At 38.9% G+C, this 20713-nt stretch overlaps 1 protein-coding gene across 1 annotated transcript; it reads right to left on the bottom strand.

Annotated features, from left to right (window-relative positions):
• Positions 1–2967: 2967 nt before the first annotated feature.
• Positions 2968–15693, bottom strand: LOC143283948 (PDZ domain-containing protein 11-like). The gene is made up of 7 exons (XM_076590406.1): positions 15506–15693; positions 14384–14470; positions 13429–13485; positions 11816–11866; positions 9722–9769; positions 8436–8496; positions 2968–7257 (listed from the first exon to the last, which is right to left on the bottom strand). Exons 1-7 carry the CDS (start codon positions 15584–15586, stop codon positions 7187–7189), a joined length of 456 nt encoding a protein of 151 aa, XP_076446521.1. The 5' UTR covers positions 15587–15693; the 3' UTR covers positions 2968–7186.
• Positions 15694–20713: the final 5020 nt, after the last annotated feature.

The following is a 20713-nucleotide window of genomic DNA, read 5'->3' as shown; positions in this document are numbered from 1 at the left end:
TATTCCTTTGCTTGTGGTATACATGATTCACATCTCTTTCTTTCTATTTCTAAACATGAAAGGTCTTAGAGCTTTAGTGGTGCTACCAATCGGAGATTACTTTTCCAATGACTGAAACATGATTTTGGTCACAGAGTGTGGAAGGAAAAAAGGTTGCGTACAAAAAAAGCTTTCACATGGTGTTCTACCAGGTAAAATAACTAGGGTTTTTTTTGGGCTTTTTTTTTTCCAAAGCAGGAAACACTCCCTTCCTTATGCATAAATAAATCTCCCAAGAAAGAAAAGACCGTGTGTGTTGGTGTGAACTGGCATTTGCAGCAGCAAAATTTGTCAGAGTTTCATGCATCCCAGATCAAAGTGACAAAGGGAAACATTTTAACCTCCTTCACTAACTTTGATGCAGTGGTTTTTCTTAAGTCAGCCTGCAGTAGTACTCAGCTCCAACGTAGTGATGGAGTCTCCCGTTGGTCCAACGGATGAATAGGCAGGCAGGCTTATCTGTCGGTGTGTGTCCTCATATGGGAGAAAAGGCCGATTCTGGATGCGCAGCACTTCCCACAGGTGTTGCAAGGGAAAACGTCTCCAGAAGTTGAGCCCTGCTTCCTTCGCTCACGCTTCTCCTTAATGGCCAGCGTTCTCTTGTTTTTAAACATCTTTATGCCACTAGAGCATAGCATCCTTCAGTGAGAGCGGTCAAGGGCATCAGTTTCCCAGGAAGCGATGTCTATGTCACAGGCTTTGAGGTTTGTCTTCAGGGTGTCTTTGAAGCACTTGCAGGGTCTTCCAAGTTTGCGGTGGCCTTCCTTCAGCTGGCCATACAAAAACATCTTCGGGATCCTGCTGTCTGTGATGCGGACAACGTGTCCTGTCCAGCGTAGCTGGCACTGGATCAGCGGCTTTCGATGCTGGGCAGGCCGCTCCTCTCTAGGACCTGGAGGTTGGAGACCTTGTGTTGCCACTTTATGCCAAGGATCTTTCGTAGGCATCTCTGGTGAAACTGCTAAAGTTGTTGAATGTGATGGCGATACGTTGTCCATGTTTCACAGCAGTACAACAAGGTGGTCAGCACAACAGTTCTGTAGGTTTTGATTTTGGTGCTGAGCCCGATGCCTTTGTTGTTCCACAGCCTGTTGTTGAGTCTGCCAAAGGCGGAGCTGGCCTTGGTGATGCACAGCGTCACTTCTGCATCAAGGGCTCCGTTGCTGCATAGGGTGCTGCCCAGGTAGCAAAACTTGCTGACTGACTTGATCTCTGTGTCATCGATCTTGATTGCAGGTGGGGGGGAGGCACTGGCGTTCTGTGAGCTAGCTGGTTGGTACATGGACTCTGTCTTGCTGAGGCTGATGGTGAGTCCAAAGCGCCTGCAGGAGGTTGAGAACCTGTCCATAATGAACTGCATGTCCTCATGGGTGTGTGCAGCAAGCGCACAGTCATCAGCGAAGAGGAACTCTCTCAACAGTGCCTCAAACGCCCTGGACCTGGCATGGAGTCGCTGCAAGTTGAAAAGTTTGCCATCTGTGCGAAACTGAATGTAGATGCCCCGGTCAGTCTTGGAAGGCATCAATCAGCATGGCAGAGAAGAGAATGGAGAACAGTGTGGGTGCCAGGATGCAGCCCTGCTTTACTCCAGTTACCACAGGGAACGGATCTGACATGTCAGTATTTTTCTGTACTCTTGCCTGCATGCCATCATGGAATGATGCAGTCAGCTGGATTAGGCTCTCTGGGCAGCCGCACTTTAGCCTGTGGTAGTACTCAGCTCCAACGCAGTACACAACCACCAAAGCAACTGCTCCGTACCACTCATCTGTTTGCTAACACTAGCTTGGTGTTTTGTTTTTCCTCATTCATGACTTTAGATTTGGAAGCAGGGTTTGAATTTAGCTGGTGCCCGGGTGCAAATGCTACGAAAAGTTGGCTTGGGCATGCAAATTTTCTGTCAAGAGTGCCTAGTTGGCACTCAAAAACTGATAGAGATGGAAGAAAATTAATTAAAAGACACACCAAGAAAGCAAGCTCGAACACGGTCGATCGAAATGTAAAGTCGTCTGCTGCAGCTCACTTCGCTGAGCAGCATCTTTGCACGTATGTGAACGGATGTTGACATTCATGGCGCATTAGCAACAAATGATTTTTCCTATCTTCAATGTTAAAAGAAAGGTTCCCGAAATAGAGACAAACACTCAGGATGACAAAAAGAATAAACAGCAGGAGTACGAATCAAAGTGCCAGCGCGTGTACAATGAAGCCTGGCAGAAAGACTTTCCTTGGCACACCGATGAAATGAAGGAAGATTATATTTCATTTTATAATGCTGGCACCCAAAACCACAATTGGGCGCTGAAATGTTTTGTCCAGTGCCAGACTGACACTCAATAAAAAGGGGGTTAAATTAGAACCCTGGTAAGCCAGCGTTCAAGCTTGCTGGGCAAGGGGAGACGATAGTTTAGAATAGAGGATTCTGTTCACAAGTATTGACTTATCAGGGATGAGGGGGAGTGTATGGGGGGGTGGTGAGGGGAGGGGCAGACTCTACTGGGGCAAGAAAAAAAAAAGGTCGAGTATATACGAAGAGTCTGCTTTCGAAAGTAAAGGTCAGTGACGAAATTTAACATTGAGATAAAGAAGGCTGCAGGTTAGAGTGAAAGAACTTTGTTTGCCTAACTACAACTGATGAGAGACGACTCAGGAGGGGAGCATGGTACTTGAAGACAGACAGCATGATCCTATAGATGATCTGACAGGGTCAAATCAACAAATCAGTGCTTAGGTGTGGTGATTATTTTATTTTATTTTAATTGTTCAGTGTACTGCACAGAAGTACTTGTTTGTATTTCACATATCACTGTGTGATGGACCTTAACATACTCAGGTCAGTGTAGGACTGGGTAAACGTGCATGATACAGACATCCTCTTTCTCTCTCTCACGCACAGAACAAAAGGACGAGGAAGACTTATTCAAAAGGAGGAAAATGTTTGTTTATACTATGTATGTATAAATCACATAACCTCACACATATACTATGTTTGTATAAATCACATAACCTCACACAAAGTGTTACATCCAAAAGATGGAAATGTATATCTTCGTAACCTTTCACTTTGTTACAGAGAACACAGAGCATGCCTAAAGTGACAACAGTTATAACATTTAAGTTATAAAAAAATCTGACCTGAACAATTCTTGGCATTCACAATGAAAGTTATCTTGTGAATGAAAGTTATCTTAAAACAACCCACACTGTTGAAAGGAATTCAAGCTCATTCAAAATGGAAATTTCAACAGAGAACGTGAGGTAAAAAAAGAAAGAAAAAAAAGCAGAAAAAAAGCATAATCATATCTCAAGATTTCACTGAACAGGTGTGATACTGGTTTTCTCCAAAGGTAGCACAGGCTTCCTTTGAAGACATTCAGGTTGATCCTATCCCCAAACCTCAAGTCAATGTCACTGTATAAAAACACTAACACTACTTATAATGAATTATTTACAATTTTACAGGAATGTGTATGTCACTGTACTAAAAACACAAACATGAAACGTGATCTGTATTATATACAAAAACACAAACACGTATCACAATGTGTTTTACCAACAAGGACTTTGAATGTCACTAATAAAACACAAACACTAATCACATTTATTACTAACATAGACCTGTAATGTCACTTTATGCAATATTCTTTGATAGTCAGTCGTGTCTGACTATGACTATCAGAACAGCAGATGAGGCAACTGCTGTTCCGACTATTTGGGCTAGAATTTGATTATAGTGGAGAGTGTCTTGCCCAAGTATTTCCTCACTCTCTTGGCCAAGAGGGTTTTAGGACAGTCGGCGTTGGGATGGTTCCCAAAGGCCAACTAGCCCTCAAGGCTGCAGCAATAAAAGCCAGTGCAATTTTGCCTCCTAGTTTGAGAGTCATAGTCTTTCACAAAAGACGAAGCTGTAATTGGTTTCCAATTGACTGGAGAAACCATTGATAATACAGCTCTCACTTTGCTGTTGGCCCAAATGTAAACTTATGTCAATCTGTGATATATGCCGAGTGTTGGGCATATTTCACTGCCATCTAAACACAAAGAATTCACAATATGTCAGAATTAGAAGCAATGCATGTTACTGATAAGTTAACACCTACTATAATTATCTGCTGATAGTGATACAAAATAAAACAAAATAATAAAAAGAACACGTAGAAATTGCTACCATAACGAGCAAGAGAAACAGTAATATCCTTTTTTAAGTTCCATTGGCCAGGTATAGGGTTAGCAGGAATACAATCCACAGCTGCCGTGAGTTGAAGACAAATACAAATTTGAGGATGACCAAGTACAAGAGTGAAGTGCAGAACTGAAAGAGACAGGTGTCGCATGGTAGCACCAATTCACTGAGAGTGAGAGCTTACAGATTAGAAACAGACATCAACTAATCAATAATTACTGTTATAAAACACTGCTTTGTGGAACACAGAATCTCTTCACTGGCTATTATATGAAGACTTTTTTTCCCTTCTGAGTGGATCTCTAAAAATTAGAAGCTCTTTCTAACATTCAAAGTCAACATTTTACAAAGCACTGACGTTGACAGGTTTAACTGTGAAGGCCACCGGCCATACACAAAAGGGTTGGGGGGACACAATGGGGCAATTTAACATGCAGAAAGAATATATATTTCGCTCATCCAAAGAATAACATTTTACAAAGCAATGAACTCGGAAAGAATCATAAGACATGCAAAAATCACTCCTTACAAGGACAGAGTTTGATTCCAGTAACTGTTTTTCTGACATTTACCTATACATTAGAAAAAAACCCCACCAACACTAATAAATGAAGGGAAATGAAAAAAGGGATGGCAAGCTTACTGTGGTGGACACAAAGTGGCCAGAAGTGAGCTCTGCACAAATCTAGTTCAAAGGAACTGAACCAGTGTGAGAGATGTCCTCACCTTTGACAAGGTCCTCATCAGTGTTTCTATCACTGACAGAGACAGTTACCCTCTAAACATTGTCTTCAGAGATGAGCAACAAAAGTAGTTTTTTTCAACCAAGTTAATTTAACAGATACTGATTAATAAGAATAAAAAAAACACCTCAAAAACAACTAAAACAAAACAAAACAAAACAAAAAAAACAACTAACGGTTCTTGGACTTGCCAGTCTGAAAGCTAGGAGACCTCTGTCGGATACACAAAATACTCTGTTTGAAAGCTTATTTGAATACTAAGAATTGTTTTTATTTATTTATTTATTTTTTAAAGGTCCCATCCTTGACTGACAAGCCTGTCATACCAATCTGCACAAATATAGTTTTCAGTAATCAGGCTGCACCTTCACAGAATGAATTACCAGAGGTAGCTGATGAAAAGCCAACCAGCTTCACCGCGGTACATGCATGAGGACTAAAGACAGGGAGTGCTTTTTGACCTGTGAACAACACTGGTGATAAAACTGGCTGAACACACGTGTCACATGTTTCTCACATCGATACCCACCTGCAGCATGCACTTCTATCACTGTCACATTCATGGGTTTGTTCTTTTACCACAAAGCAGGGCTCAGATAATCTCCCGTCCAAGGTAAAAATTTTAACCATAACCCCGAGCCAAATCTTTATATGAAGAAGGCATGCTTTCCCGCATGTTGTTATGCACACTGTCAGGTTCAGCACTGCTGTGTTGGTGATGTCTGTGTGTCTTGCACTTAGCAAATAAAAACGAACACATGTTGTGACACAAATCTGACATACATAAATATCAAGAACAGTGACAGTTGATAACATTTCATAAACATCAAGAACGGTGACAGTTTATAACATTTTACTGATATACAACAAACTATATACTGCTATAAAACAAAACTCTGAAAGGAACAAAAACAAACCCTTCAAAACTGTTTCACAAGAGATGTGGTCATAATATACCCTGTTCACTATGATGCTTTTACCAACACATTAAATTTCCTGTTCATAAAACAGGCATGACAACAACAACAAAACAAAAAAAGATTTAAGTATCATACAAAGTAAATTAAAACAATATCACACAGTATATCTCGTTATGTACAGAGCACAAAATATATTCCCTCTAACTTTCATGTTCTTTTTGGGTATCATTTAAAAAACAAAACTATTTTTCATTGATCAGATATGTAGATACATATACAGATCAGTTCCTATGGTTTGATACCTCCTTGCATCATACACACTCAAACTCTGTTTACAAGGAAAAAAAGGAAATACAGCTACAATTTGATGAGAAGGCCAATCAATTCAGAAGAGGATTTCGTGAGACAAGAAAGCAGTGAACGATTCAATACCATTTCTAGGGAAAACATAAAAACAAGATGATATGCAGATCACAATAAGGTTCTGGTTAAAAAAGAAAGGAATTCACAGATTCTAAAGGGAGGCAAAAGGAAGACCTGTTACCTGTGGTAACCACTGGTTGCCCTCTTTGTCATAAAGCAGAGACCAAGCAATCCAGAAAGGCACTGAACAGAGAACGAGCACATAACACTACAGGAGAATCATTCCCCAAATCAAACTTAATTCCTCACAGAAAATGAGTACAGTTTGTGTTGTGATGAGTGAAAACTCTCAAAAGAAGACTGAAAACTTGCCCCACTTAAAATATAGCATTGTGCAGGTGAGACCATCATTCTTAATTATAAAGTATATGCTTTGAAAATGATGGATAGTAATAAAAAAAACAAAATATATAAAACAAAGTCGTCAGTATACAGCATGAGATAGTGCAAAGAACTGGACTAAAAAGACCTGTTACTGAAGGACCCACCCATTTGGGGTGACAGTACACACACACAAACTACACAGAGATACACTTTCTGTCGCTTCTCTTTTCTCTCTTGTTACTCTCTCCCTCCCACACAAATTAAAAAAAAGAATGTTGCATTACAATTCATCAATGCACACCCCAAACGTCAAATGAGATGACCAGCTTACTATTAATTTATGCCAGGTGAGCAACTCCATACAGGCGATGATAGAGAACCCCAGCACTGGATACAGCAAAGACATCACACAACCACAAGAAAAGTTTTGGCCTGTGTCAAACAGGTGATAACAAGTGTGCCAAATGAAGCTGGTCAGTGCTGAACCCTGTTTGAGTTGTCCCCATCACTGGCTCCACAGTTGAGATAAAATGTCCCCGTGACAGAGTTGAATTTTACTTGTAGCCAGGGGAAGGATTCAAGGCCAGCGACTGATAACGATTCTTGTCGTACGTTCGCCCGTAACCTGTCAGACATCAGTGTTGGCATGATCATATTACTGATTGAACCACGACACACTCAGTTCACTGAACAGTCAAAGGAAAACAACCATGAAACAGTCAACACACTGAACAGTTTTCAGTTTCAGTTTCTCATGTAATCATCACTGCGTTCTGACAAATTCTTGAACACATCATCATATCTGCTAGGCAGATGCCTGACCAGCAGCATAACCCAACATGCTAGTCAGGCCTTGAGTGTATGCTTATTTATTTGTGTACCTATCGGCGTGGATTTTCTTTTACATAATTTTGCCACAGGACAAATCTTATGTTGCTATGGGTTATTTTTCAGTGCACCAAGTGCGTGCTGAACACGGAACCTTGGTTAATCATCTCATCTGAATGAGCTCAGTTGGATTTTCCGGTCAAACCTGGGAGAAAGGGCAAGAGCAGGACTCAAACCCTGATCCTCATAAATACTGCACTGCAACATATGCGTCTTAACCATTTTGCCACCTTCATCCATATACAGTCAAATGGAAACAACCATGAAACACTCAAAACACTGGACAAAGGGAAACAAAAACTGAACATACAAAACACGGAAGAGTCTAAGGGAAACAACCATGAAACACTGTAAAAACTGAACAGTCAAAGTGGAACAACAAAACACACAAAACACTGAACAAAGGGAAACAACCATGAAACACACAAATTGCTGAACAGTCAAAGGGAAATAATTATCAAACACTCAAAACACTGAACATTCAAGGGGAAATGACCATGAAACACTCAAATTGTTGAACAGTCAACAGAAAACAACGATTCAATATCATTGGGCACAACAGAAATGCTTCATTATTATTGGTATCAAGCAAATACCAGACTTACTCTGCATTACATGTTCTTAGCTATCCAAAGTTAAGGAAATGCACTTGTGCTTGATTCTACCTTGTACATATGACAATACCCAAATCCCAACATTGCTAATCGTGTATGTGTAATGAAGATCGACATTGCTCCTGCTGTATATGAATTACTGTGGTGATCTGTCTGTTGCCTGTACATAAATTTTTCTTCTCGTGCATGCATTTAAGATGTACTGGAAACTAAACAAGACAAAACAAACAGAATAAAAAACCAACCAACCAACCAAACAAAAAGAAACCCAAGCAAACAACATCGAAAAAACAACTCTCACCATAAGGAAAGTAGCGCACCAGCATCTCTATGGTAGTGTTCACTTTCAGCACTTTCACTGCCTGAAAGGCAAAACATGAGTCAACTATTCAAGGCCAAATCTGGTGTTTAATTCTTTCTAAACAAGTCAGGGAATGTGAACACTTCTTCCTGTTTCTTCTGTTTGTTTTTTTTCTTTCTCAGAGCGCTGGATGCAAAAAAGTAATAAATCTTATTTCAATGCCCTCTTACAATAAAATCTGTTTCCTTTCATTTTGTTTTGTTCCTCTGAGAAAACGATGACTAAAGCTAGCAATATGATAAGGCATTCGATGGGCACAATAGCCGAGTGATTTAAGCACTGGACTTTCAATCTGAGGGTCCTGGGTTCGAATCTCGTTAACAGCGCCTGGTGGCGAAGGGTGGAGATTTTTGTGATCTCCCAGGTCAACATGTGTGCAAACCTGCTTGTGCCTGAACCCCCTTCGTGTGTATATGCAAGCAGAAGATCAAATACACATGTTAAAGATTGTGTAATTCATGTCAGTGTTCGGTGGGTTATGGAAACAAGAACATACCCAGCATGCACACTCCCTAAAACAAAGTATGGTTGCCTACATGGTGGGGCAAAAACAGTCATGCACTTAAAAGCCCACCTGTGTACAAACAAGTAAACGTGGGAGTTGCAGCCCATGAACGAAGAAGAAGAAGGAAATACAGGCATTCTCCTCTCCTTCCCTGCCTGTGCCTTTTGCACTGCAGCCATTAAAGGTTGAAGGTTAAAGGTCCCATAACATTACACATCCAACTGGGGAAGTGAATTCATATTCACCATGTCAAAGGCTCCACACGGATGTGTTTAATGACATTGCTTATTTCAATATTATTTGAATGTTGCTTAATTTTTTAGCTAGTGTGTATATGAATGTGATTAGAGTCTGTGCTATTCAGTTCCATGAAATGTTCTTTAATCTCTAATAAAATGTGTCCTATCAAATTAATAAACCTGTGTACTATAACAAAGGAGTGCCCATCAAAGCATTATATTATCGGTACAATTATCATGATCTTCAACTGAACAATTGTGTATACTGCTGAATTAATTGCTTAAACATGTTTCATGTACTGATGAACTGTTTTTTTTGGTTTTTTTTTAAGTGTATGTATGTATGGTATAGTGTCATGTCGTGTGTGTGTGTTTGTGTGTATGTGTTTGTATGTTTGTGTGTGTGCATGTGCACACATGTATGTGAGTATGTGCGTGCGTGCATTCGTGTGAGTGTGACTTTTGCAGTTTCTTCAGCTTACATCAGCATGATCCAAGCTCTCAAAGTCAATGTTATTGACCATCAGTATCTGAAAAGAAAAAGAAAAAAGAAAAGCAATGGTTCAAATCAAATACACACATTGCCTCGGATGGACAACAGAGAAAGTGCACACAGATGGATGCAGGCACACACTCATGTACATGCACTAAGCAACAGTAGTAATGATTACTAAATGTGTATTTTCAACGGATACCAAAACACAGTCATCAGTTAACCGTTTCACTTCCGGAACTATTTGTGATTTTTGCAGAATGACCACCAACCTCTGAAATAAATCACGAAAAATCAAAATTATGCTCAAACATATGCAAACGTAAATGTTTTCTTGAAGGAAAATAAATGGAGAATATTATCATCATAACTTCAATGTTGACAGGATGAGATAACTCCCAATCAGGGGAAGAAAACAAACACTTTCACACATTATTACAACATAAAATCTCACTGTAAACAATATTTCGGCTTGAAGCTTTCATGTGGAGCGTTTCCTAGAAGATGAAAACCCCAAAATGAAAGTTTCAAACTAAAATATTGGGTTTTTTCTATAGCCACTTCTGACACAACCCCGCCCCCTTCCTGTTGATGTACCTTGTAGCATGTAATCATCATCAGGGTAACCAGAATCATTTCAGTTGATCAACAACATTACTTTCGTTTTCTATCACGTTTTTTTTAAGTTGCTACTGTCGACGCTGTGTGGAAAATCAAACAAATATTCTTGCCACCTCTTCTGTACTGTACATTCTGGCAGCCACATTGACACACTCAACACCTTTTCGCTTTTTTAAACACAAAAATAACCGCATCAAAATCGACCCCAAACTTGCCAAAAAATTGCTTCCTACACTCATCATGACAGTCGCCATTTGCAAGGGAGGTAACTGTATGCAAATGAGTGACTGGACACGTGATTTTTCAGTTACCACTAAAGCGCAGAAATATCCACGGTGGGAAGTGAAAGGCTTAAGGTGCATGCGTGTGTGTCTGGTGGGAGGGATGGGATTAAAACCAAAATGGCTGAATAATTCAGTAATCTGTATATTTGTATATAGCTATTTCCATTTGGTGCCATTTATCTTTTTTATTTTCTATTCATTTTATTATTATTTTTTTTTTCAAACATTTTTATTCAATTTTTACATTGTTAAACACACACACAGAGAAACAAAAAGAAGTACTACTACCAGTACTACTACTACTAATAATAGTAATAATAACACAGCCACAAGAACATGCTGGCAAAGATCAATGAATCAAGATCAAATTCAAATATAAGGTTGCCGGGCGCAGTCTATTCATTTTATTTGTTTGTTGTCTTCTTCTTATGTTGGACATGTGCTGCCGCCAAAAAAGAACATCTGTGTGCCAAAGTATAGACAATAAAGTTTGTGTATTGTATTGTATTGTATTGTATTGTATTGTATTGTATTGTAATTTTCATAAAAACCCTCACAATGTACTGTGTAGCCATTGCTAATAATACTGTATGGCTGTGATGTGACTGACATGGATGTTTGTCTTCTTTTCTTTGGATCATAACTCAGTCTCAATATAAAATCATTACAAAAATGCATATAACCACGCAGTGTGTAAAATGTATCTAAAACCAACGCAATGTTTAACTGAATGATTAACAGAAAACATTCTCAACTAGGACAGTAGGAGGGAAAATGTCTTGACTTTCAACTCCATCCGTTATTGTGATGATTCTGGATAGATATGCAGCACCCGGTGGCATGCCAGCGAAAAAAAAAAGAAAAAAAGAAAAAAAGTTAATTGACTTACATATTTTGCACACAGTGTCAACTGGTTTTTGTGTCATCTTTGTTCACTTCAAAATATTGTTGTGTTCTGAACCATTCACTGTTGGTGCCGCAGACACTTTGTTTAGAGATTACATGCACACAGAACAGACATACTCTCAAACAAACACACACAATTTAGCCCCCCTTCCACACACACTCTTCAAATACACAAACATGCTCACACACACACACACACACACACACACACATACACCCTCACCCCCACCTTTCCCCCCTACACCCCACACACACTCCATTCCATCACCAACCTGATCACCTTCCTTCAGGCCCAGTCGGTCAGCTCCACTATCTGCCATCACCTGTAACACAGACATCACCTGTAACACTGATATCACAGCCATCACCTGTAACACAGACATGTCATCACCTGTAACACAGACATCACCTGTAACACTGATATCACAGCCATCACCTGTAACACAGACATGTCATCACCTATAACACAGACATCACCTGTAACACTGATATCACAGCCATCACCTGTAACACAGACATCACCTGTAACACAGACATCACCTGTAACACTGATATCACAGCCATCACCTGTAACACAGACATGTCATCACCTGTAACACTGATATCACAGGCATCACCTGTAATACTGACATCACCTGTAACACAGACATCACCTGTAACACTGATATCACAGCCATCACCTGTAACACAGACATGTCATCACCTGTAACACTGACATCACAGACATCACCTGTAACACTGATATCGCAGACATCACCTGTAACACAGACATATCATCACCTGTAACACTGATATCACAGCCATCACCTGTAACACTGATATGACAGACATCACCTGTTACGCTGTCATGACATCACCTGTAATACAGACATGACATCAAACCTGTAACAACACTGATATCACAGACATCACCTGTAACACTGATATCACAGCCATCACCTGTAACAGCCTTCATCTGTAACACTGATATCACCTGTAACACTGACATCACCTGTAACACAGACATCACCTGTAACACTGATATCACATACATCACATGTAACACACACATTACATGTAACACAGACATCATCTGCAACACTGACATCATCTGCAACACTGATATCGCAGACATCATCTGTAACACTGATATCACCTGTAGCACAGACATCTGATATAACACTGACATAATCTGTAACACAAATACCACATGTAACCCTGATATCACATGTAACACAGACATGACCTGTAACATAGATATCACATGCATCACTGATATCACCTGTAGCACAGATGCAACAGACACCACCTGCTAATCTTTACACTAACTTTACAGCTGATGAAAGCATTAATTTTTTTTTTAGCATGGCAATGTTGATTTTTATTATGAATTAAAAAAAAAAGAACAAAAATTAAGGAAAGAAATCCAGTGACTGTTTAAACTGAACATATATCATACATACATACATACATACATACATACATATATATATATATATATATATATATATATATATATATATATATATATATATATATATATATATATATATATATAAGACATTAACAGAGATACAACATACAACCAACAACGTTAACAGAGATACAACATACCACCAACAGTTACTCTACAAAATAATCAATATGTATGGTACAATTACAGCATCATGGAAACCTTATTCTTTTTTAAGCCTTAAAGAAAGCAGCCAATAGCACTAACTCCAGACACAGAATTATCAACACAGATCAACCAGGAAATAGGAGGAGTCTGTATTATACTCCATGTTTGCTGATACATATACTTACACCAAACACCATTTTATTCAAACAGCATCATAACTATGAAAAAAACATAGTTCTGATTTTCCCAGAGAAGCGTAGAGAACACACGGAGATTACTGCTGACCTTGGACACATAGATGCCACAGTTGTGCTCCTTCCCTCCCCGCACGTTGAAGCCCAGCTGAAACCACAGTGCAAAACAACTTACGCACTGATGATAACAACCATCTACCTGAAGATCTAGTGTGTGTGTGTGTGTGTGTGCGCGCGTGGGCTTGCAGTGCGTGCATGTAAGTGTGCACAATTTTTTTTTTTTTATACTGATGTGCACTTGTATGTATCCTAATTTGTACTGTGTCTGTTTGTGTATGATTTTCAATTTATTTTTGTACCTTGCTATGTACTATCCCCCCCAATATTCCTTGTGACCCTGGTACACTTGGTAGTAAAGACATATTCTATCCTATTCTATTCTACAAATACATCCCACATGTTAAGGGCACCTGACAAAGAATCCTGCATCTTGAACATATATCTCTGTCCATCTCAACGTGTTACAGTTCTGGAGGTGTCAGTGTCATGCAAGATAAGTTCCTGGGATATAACTTTCAGGGGACAGTATATCTATATGATAGTATATATATATATATATATATATATATATATATATATATATATATATATATATATACAAACACATACATATATATCTATCAATTTATCTATCGTATAGTCTATCATCAGCTATTGAGAATTCTTATTTGAGTATTTGTAATCTCTTTTTATGTTGCGCATGATAATTTTTAGGTTGGTGTTTACAACGAGCTGTGATTGCACAAGTTAATTTCCACGTGGATTAATAAAGTGTTTTTGATTTGATTTTTTATTTGATTGATTATAACTATGATGTTTGGCTGTGCTGTCTCCAGCAGAACTTGGATTACATCAAAATAGAGCAGGAACATACTCCATGGTGAGGGTCAGTGTATGGCATGTCAATGAAGTCATCACTGTCAGTGTGTCACTATTGTTAACTATCAGATCTTTACATCAACATTAGAAACACAAACATAACTCACTGCTTCTGATGCCTTGTTCCTTCGCAACACCACAGCACGAGGAAGAAAATAACGAAGGTCAGTGTCATAATCAGGATTGTTTGCCCGCTGAGGACAAAAAAAATTGACCACCATTTTAGCTACAGTTCCAAAGAGGTATAAGAACATACACGCTGATTGATATGTTACACCACATCTGATTTCAAAAACGAAAGGGACGAAGGGGTTGGGGCTGGGGTGTGGATCAGATACATTGACCCATCTTAAGCAGGAGAAGCTGCTAGCCTAAAACAGGAAGTGATAGAAAAAAAACAGCAACTGATAATTATTAGACTGTCAGTGATGCAGTAGGTCTACCAACTTTACTGCTTTGCTTCTGTTTTGATCTTTTCCTTTATACTAATTGTAACATTTGTGAAAAATTACTATCAAGAACAGTCAGCAGTCACACTGTCTGTAAGCCATCAGCTTAGCAGATGTTATATACATTAATCTTCACTATAACTGTTGATTTTTTTTGGCAAACCTATCAAATGATCCATACAGTGTGCTGAACCAAACCTGAACTTTGTGGAAGATATACTCATACAGATCCCTACCCTACAGTTTAGTCAGGAAATCTGAGCAGCACTTCAAAAAGTATATATATATATATATATATATATATATATATATATATATATATATATATATATATATATATATATATATACATGAACTGGATGATCTTCGCCTGTGTGGCACCAGTCTTTCAATTTGAGCCCACTGCACACTCAACTATGGTAGGTGATGAGAACTGAACCACTGTCCTCCCTGTCATTGTTTAGTTGAATGTGTTTTATGCACATTGGACAAAGACAGACCAATAATCAGACCGACAGGGAAAGAAAGTGCATGAGTGTGTGTATATGTTATTCTGTGTGTGTGTGTGTGTGTGTGTGTGTGTGTATGTGTGTGTTGTGCCAGTGTGTGTGTGTGTGTGTGTGTGTGTGTGTTTGCAGCACACGCAGATCTTGCTTTCTGCAAGCTCAGTCCAGTAAGTATACAGACCAACAGAGCAGTCACAGCGTAACTCACTAACTGTAATGAAAGCGAAAACACCAAAATCGTAAATAATATTAATAACGAGTGTCGTGAACGTACCTGTTCGGGAGGAATCCATCTTGGTGGCGGTTCGTAAGCAGGCAGGCGGGGAAATATGGCGTTCAGGTCAGGGCTTTCCATCGTTTCATTAAATATAACCTAGTAAAATGCACGGACACAGGAAGAATGATTTGTTTTCACAACGTCCACTTGAAACTGCACAGCAGACGGAAGTTGATACAAGTTTGTTTGACGACTAAGGCGGAAATGCATTTCGAACTGTTTCAGGTCTTTGCCAAATAGAGATGATAACTGGATTCTGGTGACAAGTTGGTGACGAATAAAATAACAACAACAATACAAAACAAAAACAAACAAACAAACAAACAAAAAACAAAACAAACAAACAAAAACAAAACCCACCTAAACATTCGAACAAACACACAAATATTTGATTACAAAGACGACGCACATTTTTTCTGGACAAAATGTGATGGAGAGAGAGAGAGAGAGAGAGAGAGAAGACAACTTGAAGACAAAATTCTTTATTTGTGTGCTTTTCTTTACATCCAGTCCCCCCCCCTCCTACACACACACACACACACACACACACACACACACACACACACACACACACACACGAGAGCAAATGAATGCTTTATTGTGTTAGGCTTCAAAGGGAACAAAGAGGTCGGGGACATTGATCAAACAATAATGCACAGAAATATGTTCTTTACAATGCAAAATAACATCGTGACATTGCTGCCACGTCTCGTCTGAAATTTGGAGAGAGAGAGAGAGAGAGAGAGAGAGAGAGAGAGAGAGAGAGAGGCTGACAGAAGGAAAGAGGAAAGAGTGACAGAGAGCGGACTGAGAATGAAGGTATGAATTAATAGATTCTGTTTTCTGAGGGAAATAGATCATCAACAACCAATGCTTTTATCATCTGGCCCTCGAGAGAAAAAAAAGTTTTCTTTGTGAGCATTAATATATGTCTAAACACTGTATATTTTGTGTTGAAAAATGTGATGTGCATATCAGTTTTGTTTCAGTAATAATGATGATAATAGTGGCAACCAATATACATTTTGTGTTTAACAAAAAACAAAACAAAAACAAAACAAAACAAAAACAAAAAACAAAACAAAACAAAAAAAACAACAAAAAACAAACTAGAAAAATACTTGAAACAAGAGATGCAAGGCCTTCAAGACTTACTTGTGATACACTTTAAAAAAATCCAACCTTTTTATGTATTGAGTATAATTTCAAAATGTAATGTTTAAGATGAGAAAGATCAGTTTAAAGCAAATTAAGTCCCCTAGCATTAATTACAGAGTAATTTCCTTTTTTTACCATCTGCACCAAAACGTTTGCAAAATAAATAAAACTTCCATGCTTAGCAAAAGAAGTTCCTGTTTGAACAAAAAAATGATAATGACTGCTCTTGTTGTTGTGTCAGAATATCAGATCAAAGTGCCAAGTTTAGAGAATACAAAAAATATAAATATAACAGTAAATGCAGTTTGCATATAATTTGGCTTCTTTAAAAAAAATTTTTTTTATGCCCATCCCAGAGGTGCAATATTGCTTTAAACAAAATGACTGGAAAGAACTGAATTTTTTCTATTTTTATAAACACACAAGTGAGTCAAAAATAAGCTATTGAAATCCAAGTTACATGTAGGGAGACACTCACACTGGTCTTTTCAATATTCAGGGAATAGTCCAATACCGGACACATATTAGACGAACACTAAACATTTTCGTCAGGAAAAGAACTTGTAGGCTACTATGGCCCCATTCCACCGTTATCTACCATCAAAGATCGACATGGGGAGTCACTGATAATATATATACATATGTAGTGCCTCAGGCAACTAACGGACCATGTTCACTGACGTCGGTCGTACCAGTCATTAGATTGACGATGGCTATCATTACTGATGACAATCCTCACGTGGTCTTCTTCAGTCTTTGAACGGCCAAGACTGAAAACTGACAACCAAACACAACAACTGGAGACTGATGAAAGGAGCAGATGGTTTGGTTGTTCATTTGCAGATGACTGACAGATATGTTTCCATTCTCCTCCCAGCCATTCTCGCCCTCCCCCCTCCCTCCACCGCCCCCCATCACCATCATCCTCTCAGTTGGTTTTTTTTCACGATCCAACGTTTGCGTTTTTTTGTTGTTCATAAAAGTTATACTACTACTACTACTGTCACTACCATCAGGGGGCCCCTCTACTACTGACTAAACTATGAAAATGACATTTGCCATAAGTCGTGTTAAACCAGCACCACACACAACTTCATTCCCTTTATCGGACTCACTCAACATACACGGTATTTATTCAGTGATGATGTGGACGAAGGACAGTTGTTCAGGGTAAAAATCAACAACAACAACAAAAAAACAAACAAACAAACAAACAAAAAACCCACAAAAAAACACCACCACCAACAACAAGAACTGCTCTGTCACGGTGGAAAAGTTCACGACTGTGGTTCACGTTTTGAGCCCATGCATATACTAACAGCCACTGCTTTTGTGGACAGAACAGTGGACCAAGAAAGCGTGTGTGTGTGTGTGTGTGTGTGTGTGTGTGTGTGACAGTGCGTGTGGGTGAGAACTTGAAGGACACGGACAATTTATTCATCACAGGCCACACAGCCCTTAATGCAATATGGACCTGAAGTGTAAAGTACATGTAATGATTAAACCGAAGGCAAAACATAGATCTACCTCGATTGGGAATAACGGTGAAAAAAATGGGTCTAATGCTCTAAACTTATAAGCATTGTACAATTACAGAAATAGATTAGGCCTTCGTAAAACGTGACAGCAACGTCAACGTACTTGACAACAATAAGGTGAACTCAAATACACATGGTTGTTATAGGCCGAATGAATCTTTCTCTTTCAATACTCAGTGCTTCTGAACATAAAAGAAAATGTGTTCGCCTTGTTTCTTGTATGATGGACACAGCTGAATAGATCCCTTGAATGTTTTGTACCTTAAAAACGATGAACAACAAAATCAGCTAAACTATATGCCTGGTCTAAATTTTGTTGTATCACGTCTGAGATGTGGATCGATATTTCACGACCCATTTTTTCTTACATCGGCATCTAAATGGATTAATATTTTATACGCTCTAAACGTTTATTTTTATAATCTGTGATTTTCTATTTGTAACTTATTTCAACCACTATCGAACAGACTTAGCAGCACAATCCACACCTGTTGAATAAACGATTAATTTCACCATTATATTTATCATTAGGACTTATCGAGTCTACTCCAACAAAAATATGTTTTTTTTTTCCTTTTTTTTTTTTTTTTATAAAGCAAACAGAAAAAAAAATTAACAGGAGAGATTCAAGATTCAAAAACTTTGTTACTCAAGGATGAAGATTTTAGGCATTGCTTAGTCTTCCAGTGTGTCCTTGTGACAACAAGACAGAGAGAGAGAGAGAGAGAGAGAAGAAGGAGAAGAAGAAGAAGGAGAAGAAGAAGATAGAACAATAATTATAATTAAAAAGATGGGAGAAACAAGAGAGAGAAAGAGAAAGACACCCGTTGGCGTTTTGTGGTTGCCTACACACATTCCACCTGGTCACCCCCCCCCCCTCCCCCCACACCCCTCCCCACCCCCACACCCCTCCCAAGATCTTGACAGCGATAAAACTCCTTCTGGCCCCTCCACCCACCCCGAAGGAACTACATTCACTTCCCACTATAAAAATCACTGCAGTGACGACCACAACTTCAACAAGTCCACTCAGGTGTGCCAGTGGAAATTGACAGTTTATGTTAATCAGTATCCCCAGTGCTTGTCAAAAGAAGAATACATCCGGGACTTTTTCTTTTCTTTCATTTCGGTCTGCATAGATCTACAACATAGTCGTGTTTTGGTATCTCCACAACAGACAAGCAGTCGACTTATATAGAGAGAGCGAGGGTAAAGATGGCGTGGTATTTGAGAAGTGCGATTTTGGCGCTGTGTGTCGTTAGTATTCTCGGGAAGGTACGTTTAAAAAAAAAAAAAGAATCTTTTTGTTTTGTTTGTGTGTGTTTGTTGGTTTTGGTTCGTGAAGTGGTGTGTGTGTGTGTGTGTGTGTGTGTGTGTGTGTGTGTGTGTGTGTGTGTGTGTGTGTGTGACAAGACAAGACAAGACATGACAGGACAAAACAATGCAAGCTAAGACAAAACTCTTTATTAACGAGGGTTAGAGAGAGAGCCGAGAGAGAGAGAGAGAGAGAGAGAGAGAGAGAGAGAGAGAGAGAGAGAGCAAAAGAAGAACATTTTTTGAAGGAAAACTGAAAGAAGGATGGAGGATACATGTATGAGGCAAAAGAATGTAAAATAAATGAAAGAACGAGAAAAACAAACAAACAAACAAACAAAAAACACGATGGAAGTTTAGAAGATGAAGCAGCAGCAGAAGAAGAAGAAGAAGAAAAAGAAGAACAAGTACAAATGGTTTAATTGCGTATGGGCATGTGCCTCGTTGCAAACATAACACACATAACGAAGCCTGAAGAAGAAGAAGAAGAAGAAGAAGAAGAAGAAGAAGAAGAAGAAGAAGAAGAAGACCCGCTTCGTGTTACGGGTTATGAAATAAGCACCGTAACACCTTTTAACTCTTTCCATACGAACGGCGGAAGAGACGACGTTAACAGCGTTTCACCCCAATTACCACCATCAAAATATTGCAAGCGGAAGGCTCTTATACTGAAGAGGTGAATGTTGACAAAGAATACCACAATTTCTGACGACGGAAGCTAAAGGTTGGGTCATTCAGACACCCACTGGACATCCGAGGGGTCTGTGTAGAGGAGAAGAGAGGACTGGCCGTACTGAATGAGTTAAACAGTTCTATCATAACAGTGTGAGAAATCCGGTGTTCAGTCACCAACAAAACATTGACAAAGCTGCTAATGATCGAACGCCTATGAGTGAATTTTGATGGCAGCACCAGTAAACGTTCATCATTTTAACATATTGCATTTGGATGCAGAAATGTCAAAATTCCAGTTACAGAGAGTAGAACATTTGAATAGAACTGAAGCACATGAAGGGTTTTGTAGAACTTTAAAGCAAAATGTTTATAAAAAAATCATTCTATGCAATAAAGTCCAAAACACAAGGGGATAGGAATGCAATATGAACCTTTTTTTCAGTTGTAATAAAAAAAAAAAAAATCTTTATCTCCTATGGTTTGGAGGGAAACAGTTAAGGCTCAGACAAAGAATGAAAGA

The sequence above is a fragment of the Babylonia areolata genome, chromosome 7 (assembly GCF_041734735.1).
Source record: "Babylonia areolata isolate BAREFJ2019XMU chromosome 7, ASM4173473v1, whole genome shotgun sequence".
Taxonomy (NCBI): domain Eukaryota; kingdom Metazoa; phylum Mollusca; class Gastropoda; order Neogastropoda; family Buccinidae; genus Babylonia; species Babylonia areolata.
This window is presented reverse-complemented; position numbering and strand designations above follow the sequence as displayed.

What these genes read in the sequence shown, in the direction of transcription:
- LOC143283948 (XM_076590406.1), bottom strand. Translation starts at nt 15,586, where the DNA reads ATGGAAAGCCCTGACCTGAACGCCATATTTCCCCGCCTGCCTGCTTAC. An exon ending in GGAACAAGGCATCAGAAGCA is followed by an intron (nt 13,486 to 14,383) that starts GTGAGTTATGTT and finishes CTGTGGTTTCAG; the next exon opens with CTGGGCTTCAACGTGCGGGG. An exon ending in AGAGCTTGGATCATGCTGAT is followed by an intron (nt 8,497 to 9,721) that starts GTAAGCTGAAGA and finishes TTTGCCTTTCAG; the next exon opens with GCAGTGAAAGTGCTGAAAGT.